Source organism: Diabrotica virgifera, chromosome 4 (genome assembly GCF_917563875.1).
Source record: "Diabrotica virgifera virgifera chromosome 4, PGI_DIABVI_V3a".
NCBI lineage: Eukaryota > Metazoa > Arthropoda > Insecta > Coleoptera > Chrysomelidae > Diabrotica > Diabrotica virgifera.
Window position 1 is genome coordinate 68859725 of NC_065446.1, and position 24645 is coordinate 68884369.

The 24645-nt window shown below is 32.3% G+C and overlaps 1 protein-coding gene across 1 annotated transcript; it reads right to left on the reverse strand.

Annotated features, from left to right (window-relative positions):
- Positions 1-3681: 3681 nt before the first annotated feature.
- On the reverse strand, positions 3682-19351 carry LOC114337278 (uncharacterized). Its single transcript, XM_028287687.2, has 3 exons — positions 19161-19351; positions 16565-16747; positions 3682-7443 (listed from the first exon to the last, which is right to left on the reverse strand). Exons 1-3 carry the CDS (start codon positions 19213-19215, stop codon positions 7226-7228), a joined length of 456 nt encoding a protein of 151 aa, XP_028143488.1. The 5' UTR covers positions 19216-19351; the 3' UTR covers positions 3682-7225.
- Between the last annotated feature and the right edge of the window lie 5294 nt (positions 19352-24645).

Consider the following 24645-nt stretch of genomic DNA (forward strand, 5'->3'; position numbering starts at 1 on the left):
ATTATTTTTTGCAATTTGTAAAAGAATGATATTTTCTAGTGTAAAAGAACTAATGCGAAATAAACTATTTGAAGTTGATATACATAATTTCTTTCCAGATCTAACCCATTCACCCCAGGTAAAATATTGCAAAACCTCCGAATTTTAAAGAATCCATTGGATTGGCATGAAATTTGGTATACATATATCTTGATAAAATGACAGGGAATTTCCAACATATAAATAGTTGAGAGCCATCTGCCTAGGAACAATAGGTAAAAGCTGATAAACGGACAGGATTAGAAAGTTTAAAACATCACTAATTAGGTCATACTTCAAAACAAAGTAAATAAGTATATTTGAATGTTAATTCTTTTCAAACTAAGATAGTAAAATTAAAATTTTAGGAAAAAAAGATATTTATTATTAATAATTGATGGATTCGACCGTTACTTGATGGAAGTTCATTTTATCTCACAATAAAACACTGAAAAACGTTTGTTTTCTATACTTCCACAAAATTTATTACAACTATGTTATTACTACAGCTGTTTCGGCAAAGTGCCTTTCTCAAAGTAAAATATATCACCTGAGCCTTTGCCTATCGGCAAAGTAAAATATATCACTTGAGAAAGGCACTTTGCCGAAACAGCTGTAGTAATAACATAGTTGTAATAAATTTTGTGGAAGTATAGAAAACAAACGTTTTTCAGTGTTTTATTGTGAGATATTTATTATTTCTTGTTCTCAAGAAGTACTTTCATTATTGACAATATCGAAACATTTTATTATTAAAAGTCGAGAACAATTAAAAACCACGTTCATATTTATATGAAAGTGCTTTAAAAATTAAGGTATATTACTCTTGCATGTAAGTTTTTATCAATAATACATTTTTCCCTAAACTGAATAAAAAAGTTTCCATATGATTCCAAGATTTTAAGACATCCTGATATTGTTTTCCTGATATTATAAAATACTTGTTATTATCTACTGTATATATAAACTAAAGCTAATAGTGTAGTTTAACATTCAGTTGAGTCCACGATTATTTACCCGTGCGTCATTAATACCTGACGAGATAAAACACATACTTTTGATCTAGCATCATTCTCTTCCACGCATGAAACTAAAGACAAACCAGCTACCGCCTGTTATTAAGTAAAAACACATGTTTTTTTATGAACGCACTAGACTAACTCTATTGCGCACAATAGAGAAAAAGTTTTCTAGAGGATTTTGGTTCAGAAAAGATGTTAAAAGATATGACACATTATATTATTTTTGAAGTTCCTCCCACAAACATAAAACTGACAAAATGGTCCACTGAAAGCCGTGTAGACAGTGAATATATTATTTCTCTCTTTCTGATTTTCAAAAACTTTAATTTTTTTTAAATATTCTAAACCTGCTTTTAAGTTTTCAGTTGACTTGCTTAAAGTTGACATTGGCTTTCTATTTGGATTACTATCACTACAATATTTGCTGTTAAGACCATCAAAAATATTTATAATTTTCAAAAATTCGGCAGTAAGAGAAGCCGTTTTGGTGTGTAACTGCCCTACAGATATTGCTGAGGCAATTGAGTTGGAAAAAATTTGTGCTGCTAATTTTACACGCATTTTTTGAAAATTATTAGGGTTTATATGAACGTTTGTTATTTTCACCATGCATCGTGCTCTCACACTGGTTCTATCGATGTTGTATGTGTATTCAGTATCTTGCCACATTTGTTTAGAATCGGCAAAAAACGTGAATTTTTTGTTAAGAAAATTATTTCTTAGACTTTTTAATAAGTGGGGTGTATCGAACACAGTGAAAATCCTCTGATTTCCTATTTCTATTGCAGGCTGATCCTTACATGCGCCTAACAGCTTAAATAAAGCTCTATTATTAGATGCTTGATCACACAACACTTTTGGTATATACCCAATATTTTGTAATTTTGAAACAACTTCAACTACAATGTTTTTTAAGTTGTCGCTATGTATTGGACCACCTGTAGCAAGCCGCGTAGCCTTATGTAGCAAGCCGCGCATCATGAAAACCAGACCTGTGTTGGCAAGTTTGTTTGTTCTTCCTAAAACACCTAAATCTTGAAACCCTTCTATAATGTCATCTAATTTATTGTACTCTCAATTGTTTTTTCAAATAAATTTCATCAAACATTAACACACAAATTGTTTCCCACTCATCCATTGTCTCTGCTTTTTTCTTCAACTTGTCAATTAAGGAAATGTTTAAACCAGTTCTTAATTTTATGACACGCAACCAAGTTTGAATTGTTTTTACTGAAGGTAATATAAAGTTACGAGATCTAATTAAAAATTTTTAACTAGGAGACTTATAATAAATGGCCAGAGCTAAATCCTTTTCATTGTGACTCCATTGTGAACGAGTTTTGTGTGAAAACTGCATATTAACAAAAGTGTGCACGTATATGCTTTTATTTTCTAACAGTACCTGTATCATGAATTTGGTTGCCGATTTTGTGTTTTTTGTTGTTCTTCTACAACGCTGACTGTTCTTCTGACGGCACTTCTTCTTTAAAGCATTTACTTGATACTCCAATTTTTTTACCTTCTCCGTCAATTCAGTTTCAAGTTTTGTGGGCAAATTAATATCAAAACTGGAAATATCACTGAGACTACTACTTGATCTCTTAGGCGATGGAGTTGACCTAACCATACAATCGCCACTTGTAGATCTTTTACGTTTCGTACCGCAATAAACGTATGTAGAGCATAATACTGGTGGGGTATCACCTAAAATAGGTAATCATTGAAATGTATGTGTAATTTTAATTAAAGCAAAACAAGCATCTCCGTTATTTCTGGAGTGATACTAACAACGCATTCATATTTAAAAAAAATCTCTTTCGATTTAATTGTATAAAAAATATATAAATCACTCAATATCAACTGATTTTATATAAAATATATTTTAATAGTATTATTCTCATTGACAAAGCGCATTAGGCAAAAATAAAAATATTTCCAAAGTTGAGTACTCACCTAAATCAGTTGCTAACTGTGCAAATTTTAGAGGAACAGCATTTTTCCTTAATAACTTTCTTTGGCCACTTTGGTAAATATGTTCCACTGCATAATGATGCTGGCAAATTACCCTCTGTTTCAGGTCACTGATATCCATCAATATAATATCAATATTTCCGCAGTTTTTTTGCCATATTTTTGTGCGCTCTACGTCTTTCAGGGAAAATTTAAAGAAAGATATATTATTTGTTTCATCGTTTCTTTCAAAACATCCCGCGTAAACACACTTATGCGTTACAGAGGCCATTTTATCTAAAATGTGAGTCCTTTTTTTTAAATTTTGCTATAACTTGTCACAGATAATACACCTAGAGGGTAAGTTCGGCCCTGACACTACTCCTACCTCCTCGCAAGTCAGAGAGAGAATGAGAAATCTCGATACGGTTTTCGAGTAGCGCCATCTAGTTGTTGATACGTCTTTCGGTTACCAAGAGGTGAGCTATCTAGTGGAATATTTATAATCAATGGCAGAGGTCCACCATTATTTTTTGCATTCTCATTACCGAGTCATTACATTAAACCTTTGTTTTAGTCCAGGTATTGTTTTGTTTACTTTTATGTATCATTTTTTTACACACCCTCTTAGGTATCATTCAAGGTATATTAGGTATCAGAGAGGAAGAAAATTGTATAAAAAATATCACAATGTTAGCATACAATTTTATTAGCAAATGTATAAAGTGCTCTAAAAAATATAACGTATAATATAAAAAATACAATAAGATGGACGGAAATATGATTTTTATATAAAAAAAAATACAATAAAAGGGACGGAATTGTAATAGCATCGCTTAAACACTTAATTTAATAAAGTTAAAACCCAACAATAAAAGAGATTCAGTTTGTTGGCTGAAAGAGATTCGTTTTTTACACATAATAAAAGTTGAAATACTGTATGTTTATTGTTAATAACTAAGAGATTCAGCTTTAGATCATTATGTACCATCCAGAATTTTTGAAATCAATAGTCATGTGTCATGTTATATTTCGTGGGCCTACTGGAAAAATCCACTAACTCCATTTTTTCAATTTTGACTTTTTAATACCATTGAATCCATCAATATGTTAACAACAAAAAAACCGAATACGTCCAAATTCGTCATCCACTGTGCATAAATCTGAACCATGAATTAATCTAATGGATTTTTACAAGAGCTACAGTCCGTACAATATAGATACCGTTGCACGTATTCCGCGTCATACACGTGACATCACATGATACCAACAAGAAATATTTAAATCGTAGGTGTGTTCCTTTTTAAAATCGTTTAGCTGGGTGCACTGGAATTACAGCCACTAGACATATTTTATTAAAAACGAGTAGAAATAATATTGGAAGATTTCTATTAATGTAAATTTAAAGAAACATGCCTTAACTTATTTTATTTAATTTGTATAAGTGGAATATAAAGCGTTTTTATAAAGCACACTTGTTCGGATTACACTCTAGCTGCGATCGAACAAAGGTGACATTTTGGCATAAATTGGTAACATTTATTTGACAGTTGCGGTGTTTGCACTTCACATTTGTTTTTATTTTTTACTCATAGGAGTATTTGTTTTACTAAGTATATTTACTGTTTTTATTATTTACATTGAATAATAATTTGTTTTGTTGTATAATCCAGTTCCGCAATACATAATTATGTAATATATTTGATTTAAAATGAATTCAAGAATTTTTTTGTAATTGCTCAACAATGTCAACTTAGATATCTCTGACGTAGATAATGACGTGCAACGGTATCTATATTGTACGGACTGTATGTCCTTGTAAATAATAGATAAACTTGTGTACTGAATCGGCATGACTCATAGCTCTTGTCAAAATCCATTACCTCTAAAATAGTCAAATGTTTTTAGGATTATTTTTTTTCGGTTATGCATATTTTCAACATTCATGAGTAGACCATAAAATATTAGTCCATTTGGATGTTGAGAGGTGACATATTTTTTTGCAGAAATTGCTTGAAAATAACTCATAATAATATTTGAGTTATCCTCCCACTGAAAAAGGTCCGGAACATTGTTTAAATACAAAACGTCAAAAAATGAAGGAAAAATTGTATTTTTTTCTTCGTTTTTTGATATAACTTTAAAAGTATTCATTTCCGAGAAAAGTGGCACTGGCATAAAAGTTGCCTAATTAAATTTCCTACAATATAGGATTTGTTAACAATTTAAAAAATTGTCACTTTTGTTGCAAAATAACAATAACTGCGAAAAAATGATAAAAGAAACAAGTATTTGCATTTTACGTTTTTCAACCATTTATGCTACACTTAGGACCTTCATATTTCACGCAGAAAAACTTTATGATATAATAAAACAATAGTGTACATTTCATTAAGATCGGTATAATAGATTTTGCAAAATAAATTTTGCAATCCAGCTTTCGCAAAAAAAATCGTTTTTTCAAAATGTTGCAGGACTAAAAATAAAGCAGACAGCAACTTGAATTTTTTTTACGTATAGAAGAACACTTTACCTTTCATTTTCAATTTGCAAACTTAAAATCGGTTAGCTACCACGGCGTCAGAAATGTTTTTAAATAAACATTAATCTTTGGGGCTACGCGCAGGACAGCGGATACGTTTGCTCTGATTGGGCATTCCAGTGACCTTTTATAATGATTGATAAATTTTAATTTTTAGTATATTTCGATATAAATAAATAAATTTGTTTATTGCAAAATAAAAACACATACTCTGTCCTTTGAAATTACACTTTTTATAGCAAAAACTTTCTTTGTTCATATATTTTAACTTAGAGAATAAAAGTTTATTATTTTTAAACATAATATGCAATTGTTTAAACAATATTTCACAAACAATAATCAAATTAGTTTGATTTTTGTGGAATTAAAATATTAAAATACAACAACATATAGAGTGAGAAAATAATATATTAGATAAAGATTGGAAGAAATTTTGGTAGAAATCAACTTGTGTGAATCGAACACCGCTGTCCTGCGCGTAGCACCAAAAATTATTGTTTATTTAAAAAAATTCCTGACGCCGTGCTAGTTAACAGATTTTAATTTTGCAGATTTTTGCATAATTCCAAATGAAAGGTACAGTATTCTTCTATATGCAAAAAAATTCAACTTGCTATCTGCTTTATTTTCAGTCCTGCAATATTTTGAAAAAATGAATTTTTTTTGCGAAAGCTGGATTGCAAAATCTATTGAACCGATCTTAATGAAATTTAAATTATTGTTTTATTATATCATAAAGTTTTTCTGGGTAAACTATGAAGGTCCTAAGTGGAGCATAAATGGTTAAAAAACGTAAAATGCAAATATTTGTTTTTATGTTTTTTTTTTTTCGCAATTATTGCTATTTTGCAACAAAGGTAACAATTTTTAAAATTTTTAACCAATCCTATATTGTAGGAAATTTAATTACCAACTTTTACGTCAGTACAACTTTCCTCGGAAGTGAATACTTTTAAAGTTATAATCAAAAAACGGAGAAAAAAATCGAATTGGTTATTTAAACAATGTTCCGGACCTTTTTGAGTGGAAGGATAACTCTATTACTATTGTATGAGTTAATTCCAAGCAATTTCTGCAAAAAAATATGAGTAGCCTCTCAACGTCCATCTCAAAACAAATGCGCCCTGGACTAGAGGTTTTGCACCAACTCTAAAATTAATGGAAATAGTTGATCACCCTTGCTTTATTTATGAATCTTGACAGAATTTCCTATTCATAATATTCACTGTAAATGGCAAATGGATGTGATCTAAATATGAAGGCACATTTTCATTGTTTCTACATTACAACAAGTCAACAAATAAAACTAAGAAGTGATTATAAGTATAAGACCTAAAAATTGTACAAAATCTACTAAAATTAAACTGTTTTGTTTGAACGTACTTGGGAAGACATCTTCAGACTAGTCTAAAGGTCTTATCCTGTAAATTGATTTCGTCAGTAAAATGTTGAAATACCTTAAATTAAATTATGTTTCAAATATAATGTACTTAATAAAAACACAGAAAAATTATTTTTAGCTCAAAAGGCAGTTATGAATTTAATCCAAATTTTTACTTTTGCAAAATATTGTACTTGAAAAATAATTTTTCTTTTTGTATATTACGTCTTTACTGACAATATTAATTTACTTCATTTTTTTTTCTATCTGACTACTTTCATTAGTCAACAAACTAATAAGATAATATATCTTTTAGTTCCAAATATACCTCATAATTGGTAAAATGATAAAACTAATAACTGAAAATATTGATATTTTAGTCATATGTGCACTATTACATTCATCTTCTGAACAATAACATTCTTCCCAATAAATGCCATTTTCATACACCCCCCAGTTACATACTCCTGTTACTCCCGTGTCAGCTACAGATGCACATCTTCTTATTACTTGTCTCCATCTGCCATCCCCTAGAAAAGAAATAATTATTTAGTAATAAAACACTGAAAACTTTTCTTTTCTACACTTCCACAAAATTATCACAATTTATTACAGTACAACCTCGTTAATCCGGACCTCGTTCATCCGGATGTCCGGATTATCCGGATCAATCCGGAATGAAAAAATAATAAATAATTTTGATAATTGTATGTATGTATGTAATGCGATCACGTTTACGTGATCGTGCCGCATTGAAACGTCACACAAAATTAAAACAAATGAAGATCAATGACTTTTTTGTAAATAAAAACTAATGCTCGCGTAAATCATATAGAATGTAAATATAGTAAGTTATCATTTCACATGTAGTTTTATTAACCTAATTATATTTCCGGATTATCCGGATTTTCGATTTACCGGATCGCTTCCGGTCCCAGTTAGTCCGGTTAAACGAGGTTGTACTGTATTACTTTATTACTAACTACAGCTGTTTCTGCTGAGTTTCTCAAGTGATTTATTTTTACAAAGCATCTAGGCTTTATCGTCTTTAACTGAATAAGTTGAGGATGAGAAAGCTGTTTGTTTTAATTTGGCCATTCAGAATTGTATCTGTATTTTTAAATTTATTAATTTCCATAGAGTATAGATTTTTTTTTGGCCCTTGGGAGCTATTCCCATTTAGCCAAGATTATAGATTCTAATTAGACAAAGCAATGAAGCACTAAAAAGCACAAAACCTAGGAATTTTGTGCAGTAAGATGAATCGTCATGCAACTTTTTGCATTAAACTCGAGAGAGTGTCAGGCAATTTTGTGAACTAAATTGATCTCCGGCAAAAAATGTTGTGCATGAGAAAATGCATTTTCAAAGTGCATCTCGAAGAGATGGAAAATGAAAAATTTAGAACTCAGGAAATATTGACGGAAATGAGTTCAATTTTTATATTTGGGGGTTTTGGAAGTCAGTGAACACAAATTTCATGACGGCGATGGTATCACGGGAACAATATTTTTCGTTTCTTAAATTAAATTAATTTATAAGTCGTATGTAGTCTTAAGTTTAGGTTTCTTTTTGCATAGTTCTTTTTAGTCAAATGGAGCTATATAGGTCCTAGACCTCGGCTCCTTTTTCTTCTTTAATAATAATAATAATAATTTTCAAAAATTTATTGAATGACACTAAAGACGACCCTCCACTCCATCCCTGGAGGTGGGGTGGGGGTAACTTTAAAATCTTAAACGGAAACGCCCATTTGTTATTATAGATTTGGATTGCTTACGTAATAATAAGCAACGTCTATTTGAGAAATTTTTTCGAATTGTGGATAGATGGCGCTATAATCCAAAGACCAAAAAATACGTGTTTAATATTTTTCAAGAGCCTATCGAATAACATCAAACACGACTTTCACTCCACCCCCTGGAGGTGGGGTGGGGATTAACTTTAAAATCTTAAATGGGAATCCCCATGTTTTATTGCAGATTTGGATTCCTCATGAAAAAATAAGTAATATTTATTCGAAACATTTCTTAGAATTGTTAATAGATGGCGCTAATAAATAGTGTTTTTCCGATTATAGCGCCATCTATCCATAATTGGAAAAAAAGCCTCGAATAAAAGTTTCTTATCTTTACGTAAGGAATCCAAATCTGCAATAAAAAATGGGGGCTCCTATTTAAGATTTTAAAGTTATACCCATGGCGCGAGGATATATATCCACTGATATATATCACGATATATATCGTGATATATATCATGATATTTATATTATAAATATCGTGATATATATCAGTATTTTATTTCGTACTAATTTTTACATAAGAAGGCATTATGGCAAATGCTAAGGACTTTCTAGAAAGATTGGATCCTGTTTCAGTGGCAGTTGATAGAATGCAACGAGACTCAACGACAATTGCTGTCGCCGTAGAAATTTGGATTCAACTGGAAAAAGATCTGAGTGATCAACCAATTCAAATTAAGAACGTTTATTACAAAAGGAGGAATATGGCTCTAGGTCCGCCTCATTTTTTGGCAAACTTACTGGACCATCGCTTTTTGGGAGAAAGACTTACTGCCGACGAAAAAGAACAGGCGTATGAATATTTAAATTCAACACAGATTTTGTTCCGTTTGTAATGGCCCTAACTTCGAAGTCTAAACCTTTTCCGTCTTTCATGTATGGTCCAAATTTCAAAAAATAAACATCTCCTTATTATGGTGGAATTCTGTTCCAATCGCTGAATCTGCTTGGCTTGATAAAAACATATTTCTCGAACGAATTAACCAATTACTTACAGCAGTAGCCTCAACAGCATTCATTGAAAGGTGCTTTTCAAGCTTTGGACTTGTACATTCCAAATTACGAAATAATTTAGAACAGAAAAGGCTGCTGAACTTGTATTCATGTTTAAATATTTAGACAGTTTTTCATACCAAAAACATGACAATTTGGAATTGATTTGGCCTGAACAAGAAACTGAAAGAAGGGAAAATGAAGCGGCAGAATTAAGTCTTGGGTGCTTTACTGGTTTTGATTCAGACACTTCCGATGTTGAACCTTCATCTTAATCAATTTTCTAAATGATTTTGTTTTTTACATGTTCAGAATTTTAAGTTATTTTGGAAAAATAGAAATACCTATGTTTATGTTAATGTTTTCAATATTTTTAGTTAATTTAGTTGTTACTTGGATACGCCTATCATTTTGTTTTCTGTTTATGTAACATACTACCATACGTACGTTTATATTTTTGACAAAAATTGTTGTATTTTTTATTTAAGTAAAAATATATCTTTTATTAGATATGTATTTTTTATTTAAAGTAAAAATATATCTTTTATACTGTTACATTCTACAATTAGAGTTTTATTTTGGTCAATTTAGTTTCTCTATTGAAATGTTTTCCAAAATTTATTTTTCCAATTTTGTGTTTTTCTGTCCCTTTCAACATCTTTCTCCCATCTAGTTTTCGGTCTACCTTTCTTCTTCTTTCCTCCTATTCTTCCCGTTAGTATTCTTTCGGGAAGTCTCGTGTTTGCATTATTTAAATATGTCCCAACCATCTCAGTCTCACAAGACTAATAAAAAATTATAGACAAAACAATATTGTGTAATCATCAATTAATTAATATCAGTACCTACATTTAAATATTTTCGTAAGTGAAAAAAATTATTGAAATTTAGTGGAGTAATGAGTAATACATTCGTACTTGCCCGCAGTGTCGATGAAATTCAGCAACTTATGGACAGGGTACAAAGAGCGAGTCTTCTTCTTGTAGTGTATATCCGTTTCGGATGTTGGCGACCATCATGGCAATCTGTACTTTGCACACTGCTGCTCTAAAAAGATTTGTAGTTGTTGTGTTGAACCACGTACGTAGATTTTTCAGCCAGGAAATCCTTCGCCTTCCTGGTCCTCGCTTTCCTTCTACTTTTCCCTGCAAGATTAGTTGCAGCAGTCCATATCTTTCACTGTTCCTCATGATGTAACTGAGGTATTGGATTTTGGCTGTTTTTATTTTGATTAACAGCTCTTTTTCTTTTTGCATTCTCAGGAAAATGGCCTCAGCAAAAAACATAAATAAAACAAAATGGCGCTGGTGAGCAAAACTCAAAATCCTGCCAGACAATTGAAAATAAAAAACCAGTTAATTCAACATGTAGACTTATGTGTATACCTTGGAACAGCCGTTAACTCGAAATGGGATCAAACGACCGAAATACGATCTAGAACTGAAAAGGCCAGAGATTTAACAACTTGAGAAATAAATTTACCAAATTCGACATATCTATCTCACTAAAAATACGGCTGCCAAAATGCTATATATTTCCAGTCTTGCTGTATGGAGCAGAGTTCTGGACAATAACGGAGACTGAAAAAGCTAGAAGAATTCGAAATGTGGGTGTACCAACGTATCCTCAAAATATCCTGAACGACTAACACCCAACGTAGAGGTACTGCGGGAAAACAAACAGAAATCTCTTTTACAATTAAGAAACGGAAACCTGAATACCCCCATCATAATATTATGAAACTTAATAAATATCGTTTACTGCAACTGATAATACAGTGTAAAATAGAGAGCAAACTCGGACCCGCAAAAAAAAATTAGAAATGAGATACATATTCTTGCTGGCGATCAGCACGGCTGTCCTAACTTTGCTTGCTGCTATTTAGAATAGTCTGTTTGTCGATGTACTGAACCAGTTTCTCATGTTTTGAAGACAAGAATTTCTTTTTCTCCCTGCTCCTCTCTTTCCAAATACCTTGCCCTGAGAATGATTGGCATTAATCTCTGTTCATTCGTCATAACATGGCCAAGATGTTCTAGTTTGCGCTCTTTGATGGTGTTAATAATCTTGCAGTCCTTGACCTTCTACGTAGGACCTCAACATTAGTCACATGATCCATCTACAAAATTCTTAAAATGTGCCTGTAACACCACATCTCGAATGCCTTGAGTTTTCTTAAAGAAGCTTCGGAAAGTGTCCAGGCCTCTACTCCGTATAATAATGTAGAAAATGCATAGGATCTGACGATAGAGATTTTGGTACCAAGTGATAAACCGTGACTTCTGAAAAGAGACTTCATCATTATGAACGATGATGTCGCTTTTCCTATGCGTTGTTTTATTTCACTAGAGTGGTCTCATGGACTGTTTATGTTGGTACCAAAGTATGTGTAGCTGTCCACCCTGTCAATTGGTTGTTGGTTAACCAAAAGTTGTGTATTTAATATTTCGTGCTTACTGACTATAGTCCTTGTATGTTATACCATTACTTTGTTTTTTTTTTTTATTGAAATTAGGTTCATGTTCACTACTTCTATCTTATATGCGCGACATTATTCTTTGCAAAACATCTAGGCTATGTGCAAAAACTACTGCGTCGTCGGCATATCTAATATGTTGTTTAGATCTATCATCTATTCCCGTTTCCTTCAAGATGGTTGTGAGCTGATCATGTTTTACTCTATCTAATGCCTTTTTGTAGTCGATAAAACAAATATGTATATAGGTAAGTCACAGTTGACATCTCTGCATATAAGCACTTGGACAGTGAATAGAGCCTCTCGGGTGCCTAAGGGCAAGGCATTGCGGAATCTAATCTGTGTCCATGATACTTGTTCTTCAAATTTTATAATATATCCTGCTGTATATCGCTTTTAAAAATGTTTTAAGTAAGTGGCTCATTAGGCTAATTATTATTCTGTCCCTCGCATGTTGAAATGGGAAACAAAATGTAGGTGTGAAATTTTCAGAGGAAAAAATTTCCCTGTTGACATTCGATATGAAAAAAATTGTTATTTTAGGAACGCTCTTTTTCAATTGACTTACGTATTTTACATTTCTTAGAAATACTATTCTTATAAATTATAACTCGATCTTCATTCTCTTGATAATTAACATAATCCCATTTATGGTCATTTAGATAGGTACTTACTGAGCAGGTAAAGAAAGTAAAGAATCACGAAGTAATTAAATATTTCTAAATGAATGGACGTTTAGTATATATATATATATATATATATATATATATATATATATATATATATATATATATATATATATTAATGAGAATTTACCCCTATTATATCAGCTCCCACATTATCAGAATAGCAGGTAAAGAAAGGATTAAGAGCTGTCGTCACTAAATACAAAGTACGATTGAGACCGAAATGTGTCGAACGTAAGTTCCAATGCGTGGCATCAATGCTGTAGTTCAGAAAATTAAATAAGAAAGTGAAAATATATGTACGTGCTGCCATCTATTCAAAGAATTGTTAATTAGTTAGTTTATTTAGTTCCCACACAAATTGACCGTGGCGTTTAAATACCCCCTTAAATCATAATTTTACATAAACTATTAACCTTTAACTACCCGCGCATCAAGTTATAACATAACTGCACGCATGGCGTACTTTATACGCCATAAGAAAATACACTTAAAATAGCAGATTTGTTTATTTTTTTGAAAAAATACACTTAGTTGTTTGTTATAAACCTTATTCGGCATCAGTGAATACTTAGAGTTCCTTCTCAGTAAGCCAATTGGGATTTATAACTGGAATCATGGAATAATTGGATTCCATGATAAATAAAATAACTAATAAAAAATTTTTTGAAATGTGATTTTTTACAGGAGAAAAAGTATTGTTTATAAAGAAAAATATATTTTGTGATATAATGATTAAAAAAAAATTGAAATATGTACTTATATTACGACTTATATTAATATAATCATTTATTTATTATTTATTTACGGACCGAAGTCCATTAGTACATGATACAATTAAATTAAAATGTCACACAAATTAGAAAAATAAGATCTAGTAGGTACAAAATTGGTAAATACATAACAAACAATAATAAAGAATAAAATTACTTGCTCTCATTTAACAATTGAGAGCTAGAACATTTTGAAATTGACAAATACAACTTATCCTAGAACAAAGACAATAACAGTAGTTGACAAATCAGTCTTGAAATTAGAACATTAAGTTAAGTATAAATGTAATTGTGTGGAAAACGCAGTAAAGTCGTTCACAAAGAAATCAATTTGCGGAGATAATGTGTTTGCTAATTTAATAGTTTTAGAGAGATAGGAACTTGAACCATAATTTGTGCGGTTAATGAACTCGTGGAAGGTGGTCACAGAACGGGTGGTTCTTGAAGGTACATGTAGACCAATTTTGTTTAAAAGTGGGATACAGAATTTATGACCATGAATTAAGTTATATAAGAAGCAAAGATCTTTATGTTGACGACGACTCTGTAATGAGTCAAGTCGAATAATTTGCAGTAAAGACTCATAACTTTGACCAGTCAGATGCATCTTATAAGCATAATAACGTAAGAATTTACGCTGAACTTGTTCGATTTTATTAATATGACAGTTATATTGAGGTGACCAAACACATGATGCATAATCTAAATGTGGTCTAACCAAAGAACAATAAAGAAATTTTAAAGAACGACAAGTCGTAAAGTCATAGCTGCATCTTTTAACAAAGCCAAGCATCTTTAATGACTTAGAAACCATGCTATTAATGTGTAGGTTGAAATTCAAGTTAGTATCAAGAATAACACCCAGATCTATAACTGAGTCAACTAATTGTAACCTAGTGTCCCGTATAAAGTAAGAATTATTCTCAAAGTGTCTTAGTCGAGTAAAAGTTATAGCATGGCATTTGTTTGCATTTAAGTCCATACCATTAAGTGAGCACCATTCCACAAGACCATTAAGATCTGATTGCAAATTGTAGTGATCCAAATCAGAGGTAATTATGTGAAATAATTTAAGGTCATCAGCAAATAGAAGAAATTGGGCAAAATTGAAGCTTTTATTTATGTCATTTATAAATAAATTAAAAAGGATAGGTCCTAAGTGGGAGCCTTGAGGTACACCCGATGTAACTATAATTTCATTAGAGAAATAATTCTTAATACGAACTATCTGCCTTCTATCTAATAGATAATTTCGAATCCAACTAAGCAGAGGATCAGAGAAACCCAACTGTTCGATCTTATGTAACAATAACGTATGGTTGACTCTATCGAATGCCTTGGAAAAATCTGTATAAATCGCATCTACCTGTTGTTTACTTTCCAATGCTTCATTTAAGAAGGAGGTATAATTTAACAAGTTCATTTCAGTTGATCTCCCCATAACAAAACCATACTGTTGTTCAATGATTACATTTTGTATAGTAGGCTTAATTGTGTCACATATTAAACTCTCGAACAGTTTAGGTATAGTATTAAGGATACTAATAGGTCTGTAGCTCTGTACCCTGCTTCTATCTCCATTCTTGAATATCGGTGATATAAAACTAACTTTCCAAACGGGAGGGAATTCACTCGTTTGTAATGATTTTTGAAAAATAAAGAATAAGGGACGAGCAAGATTAAAACTACAGTATTTCAGTAACTTGGGTGGGATTCCATCAGGCCCTGGACCCTTATGTATGTTTAGCTGGGATAATTTGGTATATACCTCTGAAATAGATAAGTCACAACCAGTAATGTTGAAACTAGTGTTAGCCCTTGCACTATTTGGAATAGGACATTCGTCCTCACTATATACTGTAGCAAAGTACTGAGCAAACATCTTGGCTATGGTAGGACCATCGGAACTGGTTTGGCCATTATGGTTTAAAGTGTTCGGAATGCTATTATTGTTCCTTTTAGAATTTACGAACCTCCAGAAGCTTTTAATGTTACTAGGAAGTGTATGTTCAACGTTTGCTACAAACTGATTGTATGCTTGACCTGATAAGGACTTGCATATCGACCTCAATCTAGAAAATTCATTATAGTCTTGAGGTAACCTGGTCACTTTAAATTTCTTACGAGCTTTCTTTTTAGCAATGATGCAGTTTCTTAACTCTCGGGTATACCATTTAGGAAAATTGCCGGTATAAAACTTTTTCATTGGTATATAAACATCGATAGCGCCATATAAGACATCATAAAGTATATTGACCATATCATCTAAACTTTTGTCTCTGAAAATTTCATCCCAGTATATTGTGTCTAAGTAATCAGAAATACCTTGAAAATTTGCTGATTTAAAGTCGTAGAAAAAGCCTTCAGCTTTCATTTCATCAGTTAAAACATCTCCGCGGTTTAAATTAAAACATAAAGGAGGGTGGAAACTATCGGGGTCAACTAATCCCTCATCAGCATCATGGTGTATATTGTCCACCACCGGAAACAACAAATAATAAACTGTAAATTACGATCTTCCCAGAACGCCGATTATAAATAAACTAAAACCAAATTGTAAAGCACATTCTAGTGATAGGTTAGAGAGATAAATAAGGTCAAAAATTAAATTTTTAAATATATTTGCAGTAGATTTCTTATATCTGGCGTACAAAATACGCCAGCGCGTGTAGTTAAAGGTTAAAAATGACTATGGTCGTTTTTCGCAGTGACCCTTATGGTATATTTTATTGAATAAATAAATATAAAACAAATATTTTTGAAAAGTGTTATATAATTAGTATTTAAAAAGGTTAAAATGCTAAAAAAGACGTCTTCAAAAAAATTGTGTAAAAAGTTATTTAGAAAAAACACTTGCAGCATCTCTTTGGGACCTCGGTTGGTGCTCTAAGGGTTAAAACAAAGAGTTCCACATATACTTACAAATAAAACCTCTAGGACTTTGTTGAGTAAATTTCATACAAAAAGAACCAGGCATATGACTTTCCTCACTATTACATTCAATGGCAATGTGATTCAATTTGTCAAATTTTTGATAGGCACCACAGTTGTCTTCATATTTGCCATCTTCATCTGATCCGCATTGATAGCATCTTACTGCTTCACCTAGAAACAGTAGATGGAGGTGAGAAAAAAATATATATAATTCAGATAAAATTAAATGTTCCTAATACACTAAACGATGAATACATTTTTTAACACTTTTCTTTTTCCAATAATGCTATAGCTCAAAAGGCAGCCTAGGCCTCCTATAATTTGTGCCTCGAACATATGCAGTCCCGTAGTATTCATCTCCATGTCTAACATTCAACAAACTGTGCACTAAAGTGCTGCTGTCACTTCACTCTCCCATCTTTTATGTGGCCTTTCTTGTGGTCTTCTGTCTTGCAATTTACTATCAAACTTACTCAGAAGTTGTTCTTCCTCTAGTCCTCCTTTCCATATATTTCTTGTGCACTTTATTTCTATCTTGTATGGCCCATTTACATTCTTCATTGTACCACTGTGCTCTTTTCTTTCTATTCTTTTTGTCTAAAGTATTTTGTCTTATGTATTATTGCTTTTTAACATTTTTGTCTTTAATTCCCTCCCACCTTTTTTCAATGTAGTCTATGTTTATCAGAGCTTAACTCGATCAGTGGCCACGCCGATAGTGTGTCACCAGGTTGGCATGAGGGTTTCATGAAGGGTACTGACAACACACAAGTATTGGCAGTGGTATTGTGTTACTAAATAACCCATCACAAGATTGCTCACCTCGAGGTCTGTTTATGGTATGGGCATCGAACATGTTAACTTATTTATGTCTTGTAGTCTCAGATGCTTAACATTTCATTGCCTTAGTTTTTAGATGTCTAGCTATTCTGTTGTTTGTTTGTGGGAAACTTTCTCTGAGAAACTGTTGTTTCTCGAGATCCTGCATCTATATTTTATCTGTACCAATAAGTGGTCAGGTCTACAAAATGTTCCTCTTCATTATCTAGGTACATTACACAGTACAAGGGATGAAATGTAATATAATGTATACCTACTTAACCTCAATATATTCAAATACTTATGTTAATGTGCTTCACAAATAATTCACTTCAATATTAGCAAAATAAAAAAGGCAAATAGCGCATTACTAGAAGGAAGTGGTAGACTAGATAGAAGTTTGTTATTGTTCGTCCGCTATAACTTTTCCCATGCGTCACGATTCATTTTCAAACAAATTAAGTCAAAACATAAAGTGAAACGAACGTCGATGTGTATATAAATCTTGTATACTGTATACTATATACTACACACATCGGTGTATGTTTCACTTTATGTTTTGACTTAATTTGTTTGAAAATAAATTGTGACGCATAGGAAAAGTTATAGCGGACAAACAATAATACATTTGCTATGACTTTTCTCGAAAGTTGTTATCCAGGAGCAGCAAAATATACTGTATTAAACATCAACAGGTTACTCTCGCATGGGAGACATGAGCATCTATAAAGATAGTAAAGTATCACACTGGCTCAGATCAGAGCCATGCACACGGAATGTGTTAATAACCTATGTATATTACAGTTAACCCTTTCAGCTCCTCTTTAATATCTAAAACATCAGCTCCTGTGCCGGCAGAAATAATTTCATTTGAATACTTACTTGCCTGGCACTAATATAGTAATATTGGAATGTGTGTAAGCTGAAAGAATTGAGGCTTATAGAATCAAAACCTGCTAGATCAATGTTTTGAAATTTTGTCAAGAGGCTAAGAAAACATTAGAAATGTAAATTTTTCAAAAAGTATCCAGCATTTCTCAATCAAAGGGGCATAAATAAATATCATAAAATGACACACTAATTCTTCATTTTTCTGTTTTAGTTTAGATTTAAGAGAAAGAAAAATTTAAGATTTAGCAGGTTTTGATTCTGATGGGCTCAATTAATGGTAGTAAATAAGGGTAAAGCGAATGTAGATAGTAGTAATATATAGAAAGTAGATCTGATATGTCATCATCATTCTGGCTTTAGCACCTTGGCTGTGTTACGGGACAAATAGACCTCATACTACACTAATGGTTGGCTGCGCTGACTGTGTCATAATGCATTGTGGCAAATGGGCTATACGGGACATATATGTCTCGTAACGCACTTAACGTATGTTTATAAATATCTCTAAATGCAGCCAAGGTGTTAAAACCCTGTGTGGGGCCAAGCCTCCTCAACAATTTCTCTCCAGTGGTCCCTGTCCATGGCCTTTGCTTCTCCATATTCCCAAATTTCTAATATCTTCGTCAATGTTATCAAGGAACCTTGTTTTGGATCTAACTCTTCTCAGAGGAATAGGTCTGTCATGGAGTGGAAAATGTGAAGCATCTGATAGCAGTGGACAGATGGACTTACAAATAAAAAATAACTTCAATAAATAAGTGATTTTTAAATGCCTGATGGACACTATACTACTTGTAGAAATGACTAAGACTAAGTATGGCATACATTTAATCTAGTCCAAACAATTATTACTTAAAAAAGAAGATAAACTTACTTTTCTTAACTAACACTAATATTACAATAAGAATACAAAGATATACGTAATTCATCGTGTCTTAAGAGCCGTTTTTAAAATGTTATTAGTAATCAAATGGGTGTGTTAAATTAAAATGTTAATGTTTTGTTTTGGTTGCTCATCATCTCACAATGAATATATGTCAATGATCTCACATCTCATTCTAATTTGACACATGACATAATAAAGATAAAATATATGACATAGGACATTTCCAAGTGACTTTTACATCTTGGTCTTCAGCCCGGTTCAATATTAGGAAGAAGACAGGTATGCAGATAATATATTGCGTATCTCGAAGAGAAGGGAGTCGTGACGTAACTGGAGACCCAAGTTTGTAATGTCCGAATGATTTCCGATTCGTTTGAATTGCTCACGGTTGTATGGTCGCCCCGTTAGGTAAATTATTCCGATTCGATTTTTTTTGCACAAACTTACTAAAAAAGTTCCTTATAACAAATCCACAGGGTACCGGGAGGTGCCGCGGTCAGAAAATTGTTTAAACAAATTCAAAAAATTAATTTTTTCAATTCGTCAATGTTTCTTAAGGCCGCGTCTCACCATCAAATAATTTGATCAAACAGTTTGAGCAAACTCCGGAAGTACGTCAAAGTGACGTCACAATTGCAGTTTTTTTGAAATTCTAAAAATCTGCGCTCTCACTATCAGTCTAGTTTGATCAAATTTTTTGTATTGAGTTGTCTAACTTGTTTGTACTTTATTTAAAATTAAAATTTTTCATTTAGAGAGTTATCAAGTAAAATTCTATCCATCCGTTATTTTGACACGTAAACGCTATTTTTTTACGGTATTAACGTATATGTAATTTTAGAGTTATCAAGTGGTCGAATTCCTGCTTCACGTTAATAGTTGGCAGCTGTCAGTCAAATGTTGTATTTGACAGCAAAATAATTAAATTTGTTTAATTCTTTTTCTGTTTTTGTTTTCTTTCAAAGATACATAATTTGTAATTTTGCCTTGATTGTACAATTTGGATTTCAAATTTTTCTAAAAAATATGGAAGAGATCTTAGAACAGGCAATGTTACTTGAAGCCAATGACGATGATATAGAGTACTTAATACTAAATCTCGTTTTAAATGATGATAATGATAACGTTCAAAATCAAAATTTACATCCTGTCTTTAATTTCGATACCTTAGAACCTGAACAAGCCAAACAGTATTTTCGGTTTGAAAAACAGGATATTCCAAGGCTTGTACAGTTGTTAGGGATACCAGATATAATTGTAACAGAAACTGGCCATACCACCTGTAATGGTAAGTAATGCTGAGAGGAACTAAAACTTTAAACTCAACCAAAACCAAGCCAAGAAAACAAAGACAAAACACCTGTTAACATACAGAAATAAAATTTCATAACACATAATACATATTTATTACATGACAGAACTTACATGTCCGAGTCACTCCGAGTCTTGCCGACTTGGTGCGAGTCGCTGCTAACGTTAAGGCCGTGTCCCACCATCAAATAATTTGATCAAACTGGTTTGAGCAAACTGAAGGCCCCGTCTCACCATCAAATAATTGACAGTTATTTGATCAAACTTGACAGTCAAACTTGACTAGTGACACAAACTATACATACTAACTGTCACTTTGTGTCACTAACTGTCAAGTTTGATCAAATAACTGTCAATTATTTGATGGTGAGACGGGGCCTTTAAAGTGACAAGAAAGTGACAGTTAGTGACGTCACATCCTGAGTGTTCATTGTGGATAATAATAAAAAATTTTAATTTTAAATAAAGTACAAAAGACAACTCAATACAAAAAATTTGATCAAACTAGACTGATAGTGAGAGCACAGATTTTTAGAATTTCAAAAAAACTGCAATTGTGACGTCACTTTGACGTACTTCCTCAAGTACGTCAAGTTTGCTCAAACTGTTTGATAAAATTATTTGATGGTGAGACGCGGCCTTTACCGTATTTCAAGCCCGCTATCCGACCTACCGTAACGGAGCGTGTTAACGTTAAAATCATTGCCGTTATTCAATATTCATACTGCGCATGCTCCATTGCTAAAATAACGTTAACGACAAGCCAGAGGTGGCGCGTGACCTTGAGCGAAAATACACAGCGACAAATGCAGAATACGAGAAGGTCAGCCGCCAGTACTCGCTTGTCGCATTGTACCGTATTCTCCTCGAGTTACTTGATAACTCTCTATTATCCACAATGAACACTCAGGATGTGACGTCACTAACTGTCACTTTCAGTTTGCTCAAACCAGATTGATCAAATTATTTGATGGTGGGACGCGGCCTTTAGATTTTTTGGGTCATTATAAGCAAAAAAGGTCTCTAAAGGCCGCGTCTAACCATCAAATAATTTGATCAAACAGTTTGAGCAAACTTGACGTACTTGAGGAAGTACGTCAAAGTGACGTCACAATTGCAGTTTTTTTGAAATTCTAAAAATCTGTGCTCTCACTATCAGTCTAGTTTGATCAAATTTTTTGTATTGAGTTGTCTAACTTGTTTGTACTTTATTTAAAATTAAAATTTTTCATTATTATCCACAATGAACACTCAGGATGTGACGTCACTAACTGTCACTTTCAGTTTGCTCAAACCAATTTGATCAAATTATTTGATGGTGGGACGCGGTCTTTATGATTTTTCTCTAAAATTTATTTTTGTCGAGTTATACGCGATTTAATATTTGAAAAACGCGAAAATCGCCATTTTCAAGGCTTAATAACTCAGTTAAAAATTATTACTATGAAAGTTAGAAAGTGACCAAATCAAAGTCCACCCTACAAGATCCTGAAGAAATTTGTGTAATTATTTTATTAGATACTATTAAACTGTTATTTTTAATTATAACAATGAGCATTAACTGCATATAGGCGGCCGTCAATAGTGAGTGCGAAAGAGATGCACCATTCCGGCCGTCCAATGGTGCATATCACTTGCACTCACATTGACGGCCGCCTCACTTAGTGCTCATGGTTAACAATTAAAAATAACAGCTTACTAATAAAATAATGACAAAATTTCTTCAGGATCCTGTAGGGGTGGCTTTCAACTTTGATTCAGTCACTTTTTGACTTTCATAATAATAATTTTTACCCGAGTTATTAAGCCTTGAAAATGGCCATTTTCGCGTTTTTCAAATTTTAAATCGAGTATAACTCAACAACAGTCAATTTTAGAGAAAAATTAAGAGATACCTTTTGGCTCATAATGACCCAAAGAATATAAAAAAATTATACGAAGTGAATAAATTGATTTTTTGAATTTGTTTAACAAAATTGTTTAAACAATTTTCCGACCGCGGCACCTCCCGGCACTTAGTGTATTTGTTTTTTTTTTCTTCCTTATTGGCTTTGGATTACTTGATCCATTCAGCCACGATAGATAATAAATTACTGTTTGCTACAATATTCCAAATATAATACATTGCATTACATAATAAATTAGGTACATGTGCGCACATATAATACTTATGCACGCACATACATACATACATATGTAGAAGTGGAAACATTTAATTGACCAGTAGGTATACTCCTCATTCATGGCCCTAACCAACTTAAATTAATTTACAAATAATTAAATCGACAAAAAAAACTACATGCTAATACTAAATACTGATACTAAATGCTAATAAATATATGTTTTTTTTACACAGCGATAAGGCTTCAACCCGGATCAACCCCGCGGAGGTTTTACCCTCTTTGTGTTTTTAATTTTTTTTTCTCTTTTTTATTTTTTTATAATTTATTATACTTTTTTTTTATTATTTTTTTTAATAAGATTTAATTTTTTTATACATTTTTTTTTGTATACATATTTTTTTGTATAATTTTTTTTTTAATTTTTTCAATATAAACTTTTATACAATTCTTTTCTTATTACCTCCCTGCAAAATCTACTTAATGAACTTTCACAGGGAGACAATATTACATAATAAGGATAAACATAAAAAACAATAATTATTGCTAAACACATTCAACCGGACTCATTCAGTGCAAGTTAAATTTTCCTCTTAGTCCTTTTTAAAAACTCCCAGATGATTTGTTTAATTTTAGAATTTCTACGAGACAAATATAAAAGAGAAGCATTATTTTGTGGGAAAGGTATTTCTTCTTGAACCAGATTGTGCATCAAAAACTTAATTGCAACATCATTATGTTTGCATCCAAACAACCAATGATTAATATCGTCAACATATCCATTGCAATCGCAAAGATCTGATTCGGATAGGTTAAATCTATAGAGGTATGACTTGACAGTGGCATGATTAAAGAGACATCTAATAAACATGGCATATATATTTCTATTGGGATAACTTCTGATAGCAAAAGGCTCAGTAAGTAAACTAGGATGAATTTTGGTGTAGAGATTGTTGCTTCGATTGCAGAAAGCGTGCCACTCAATATCCCAATTTTGTTTCAAACTTTTCTTGCGAGTAGCTGTTAGATCGCTTCTATCTAGCCAAGTTATTTCCGATCCTTTTAAGATTGCCTCTTTAGCAAAAAAATCTGCTTTTATGTTACCGGGAATACCAATATGTCCTTTTACCCAGACGAAAGTTACAGAAGTCTGTTTTCCAGTAGCTTTAGTTGGTTTTCTAAAATTTTGACGACAAGGCTATTTTTATATAAATGTTTACGTGTGTTTTCTAGAGCTAATAACGAAGATCTTGAATCTGACATAATTACAACTTGCTTGTTAGAAATTTTTTTGTTGACAGCCCATTCTAGAGCTTGATAAATCGCGAAAATTTCTGCAGAGTATATGGAACATTGTTTATCTAACTTGAACATCAAGGATTCTTGGTGATCCAAGATATATACAGCACATCCAACTCCCAATCTTGATTTTGAACCATCCGTGAAAATCCTGCATGGATTATCAAGCTTGGCTATATGTTGCTGAAAGTCAACTGGATTCTCACTGTCAAAATTTTGGAACCAAACATTAACATTGGCATAAGATATATTAAAACTCGATTTAAAGAAAGTTAATTCACCTGGACTGTTTAGGTGCTGAGAAACGTTCGAGTATGCCACTGCTAAAATAGGAGAATTCCTGTTGTGCCCCCATTTGTCGACAAGATTAGAAACAGAGATGTCACATATTTTTTGTAGTAGTTCAGTTTGGTTGTAAGATTGGCATTTAAGAATAAATTTTTCAGCCAAAAATAGTCGTCTTAAATGTAAAGGAGGCTCCATGGATTCAGCTAAAAGATTCTCTATAGGCGTAGACTTGAGCGCACCTAGAACTAACCGCAGAGCCTTATATTGAATGCGATCTAGTTTTTTAAGGCGACTGTTTGTGACAGATCCATATATAATGCTTCCATAGTCGAGAATGGATCTGGTATATGCACGATAAAACATTAAATTAATTTTAGGGTCAGCACCCCATCGATAGCGATTAACTACTTTAAGAATATTTAAACTTTTCTCACATTTTATTAAGTACTTATTAA

Excerpts from the sequence above, each read along its gene's own strand:
- LOC114337278 (XM_028287687.2), bottom strand. The coding sequence starts at position 19,215 with ATGAATTACGTATATCTTTGTATTCTTATTGTAATATTAGTGTTAGTT. Across the intron at positions 16,748-19,160 it reads ATTAGTGTTAGTTAAGAAAA|GTGAAGCAGTAAGATGCTAT; the intron begins GTAAGTTTATCT and ends TACTGTTTCTAG. Across the intron at positions 7,444-16,564 it reads AAGTCCTAGAGGTTTTATTT|GGGATGGCAGATGGAGACAA; the intron begins GTAAGTATATGT and ends TTTCTTTTCTAG.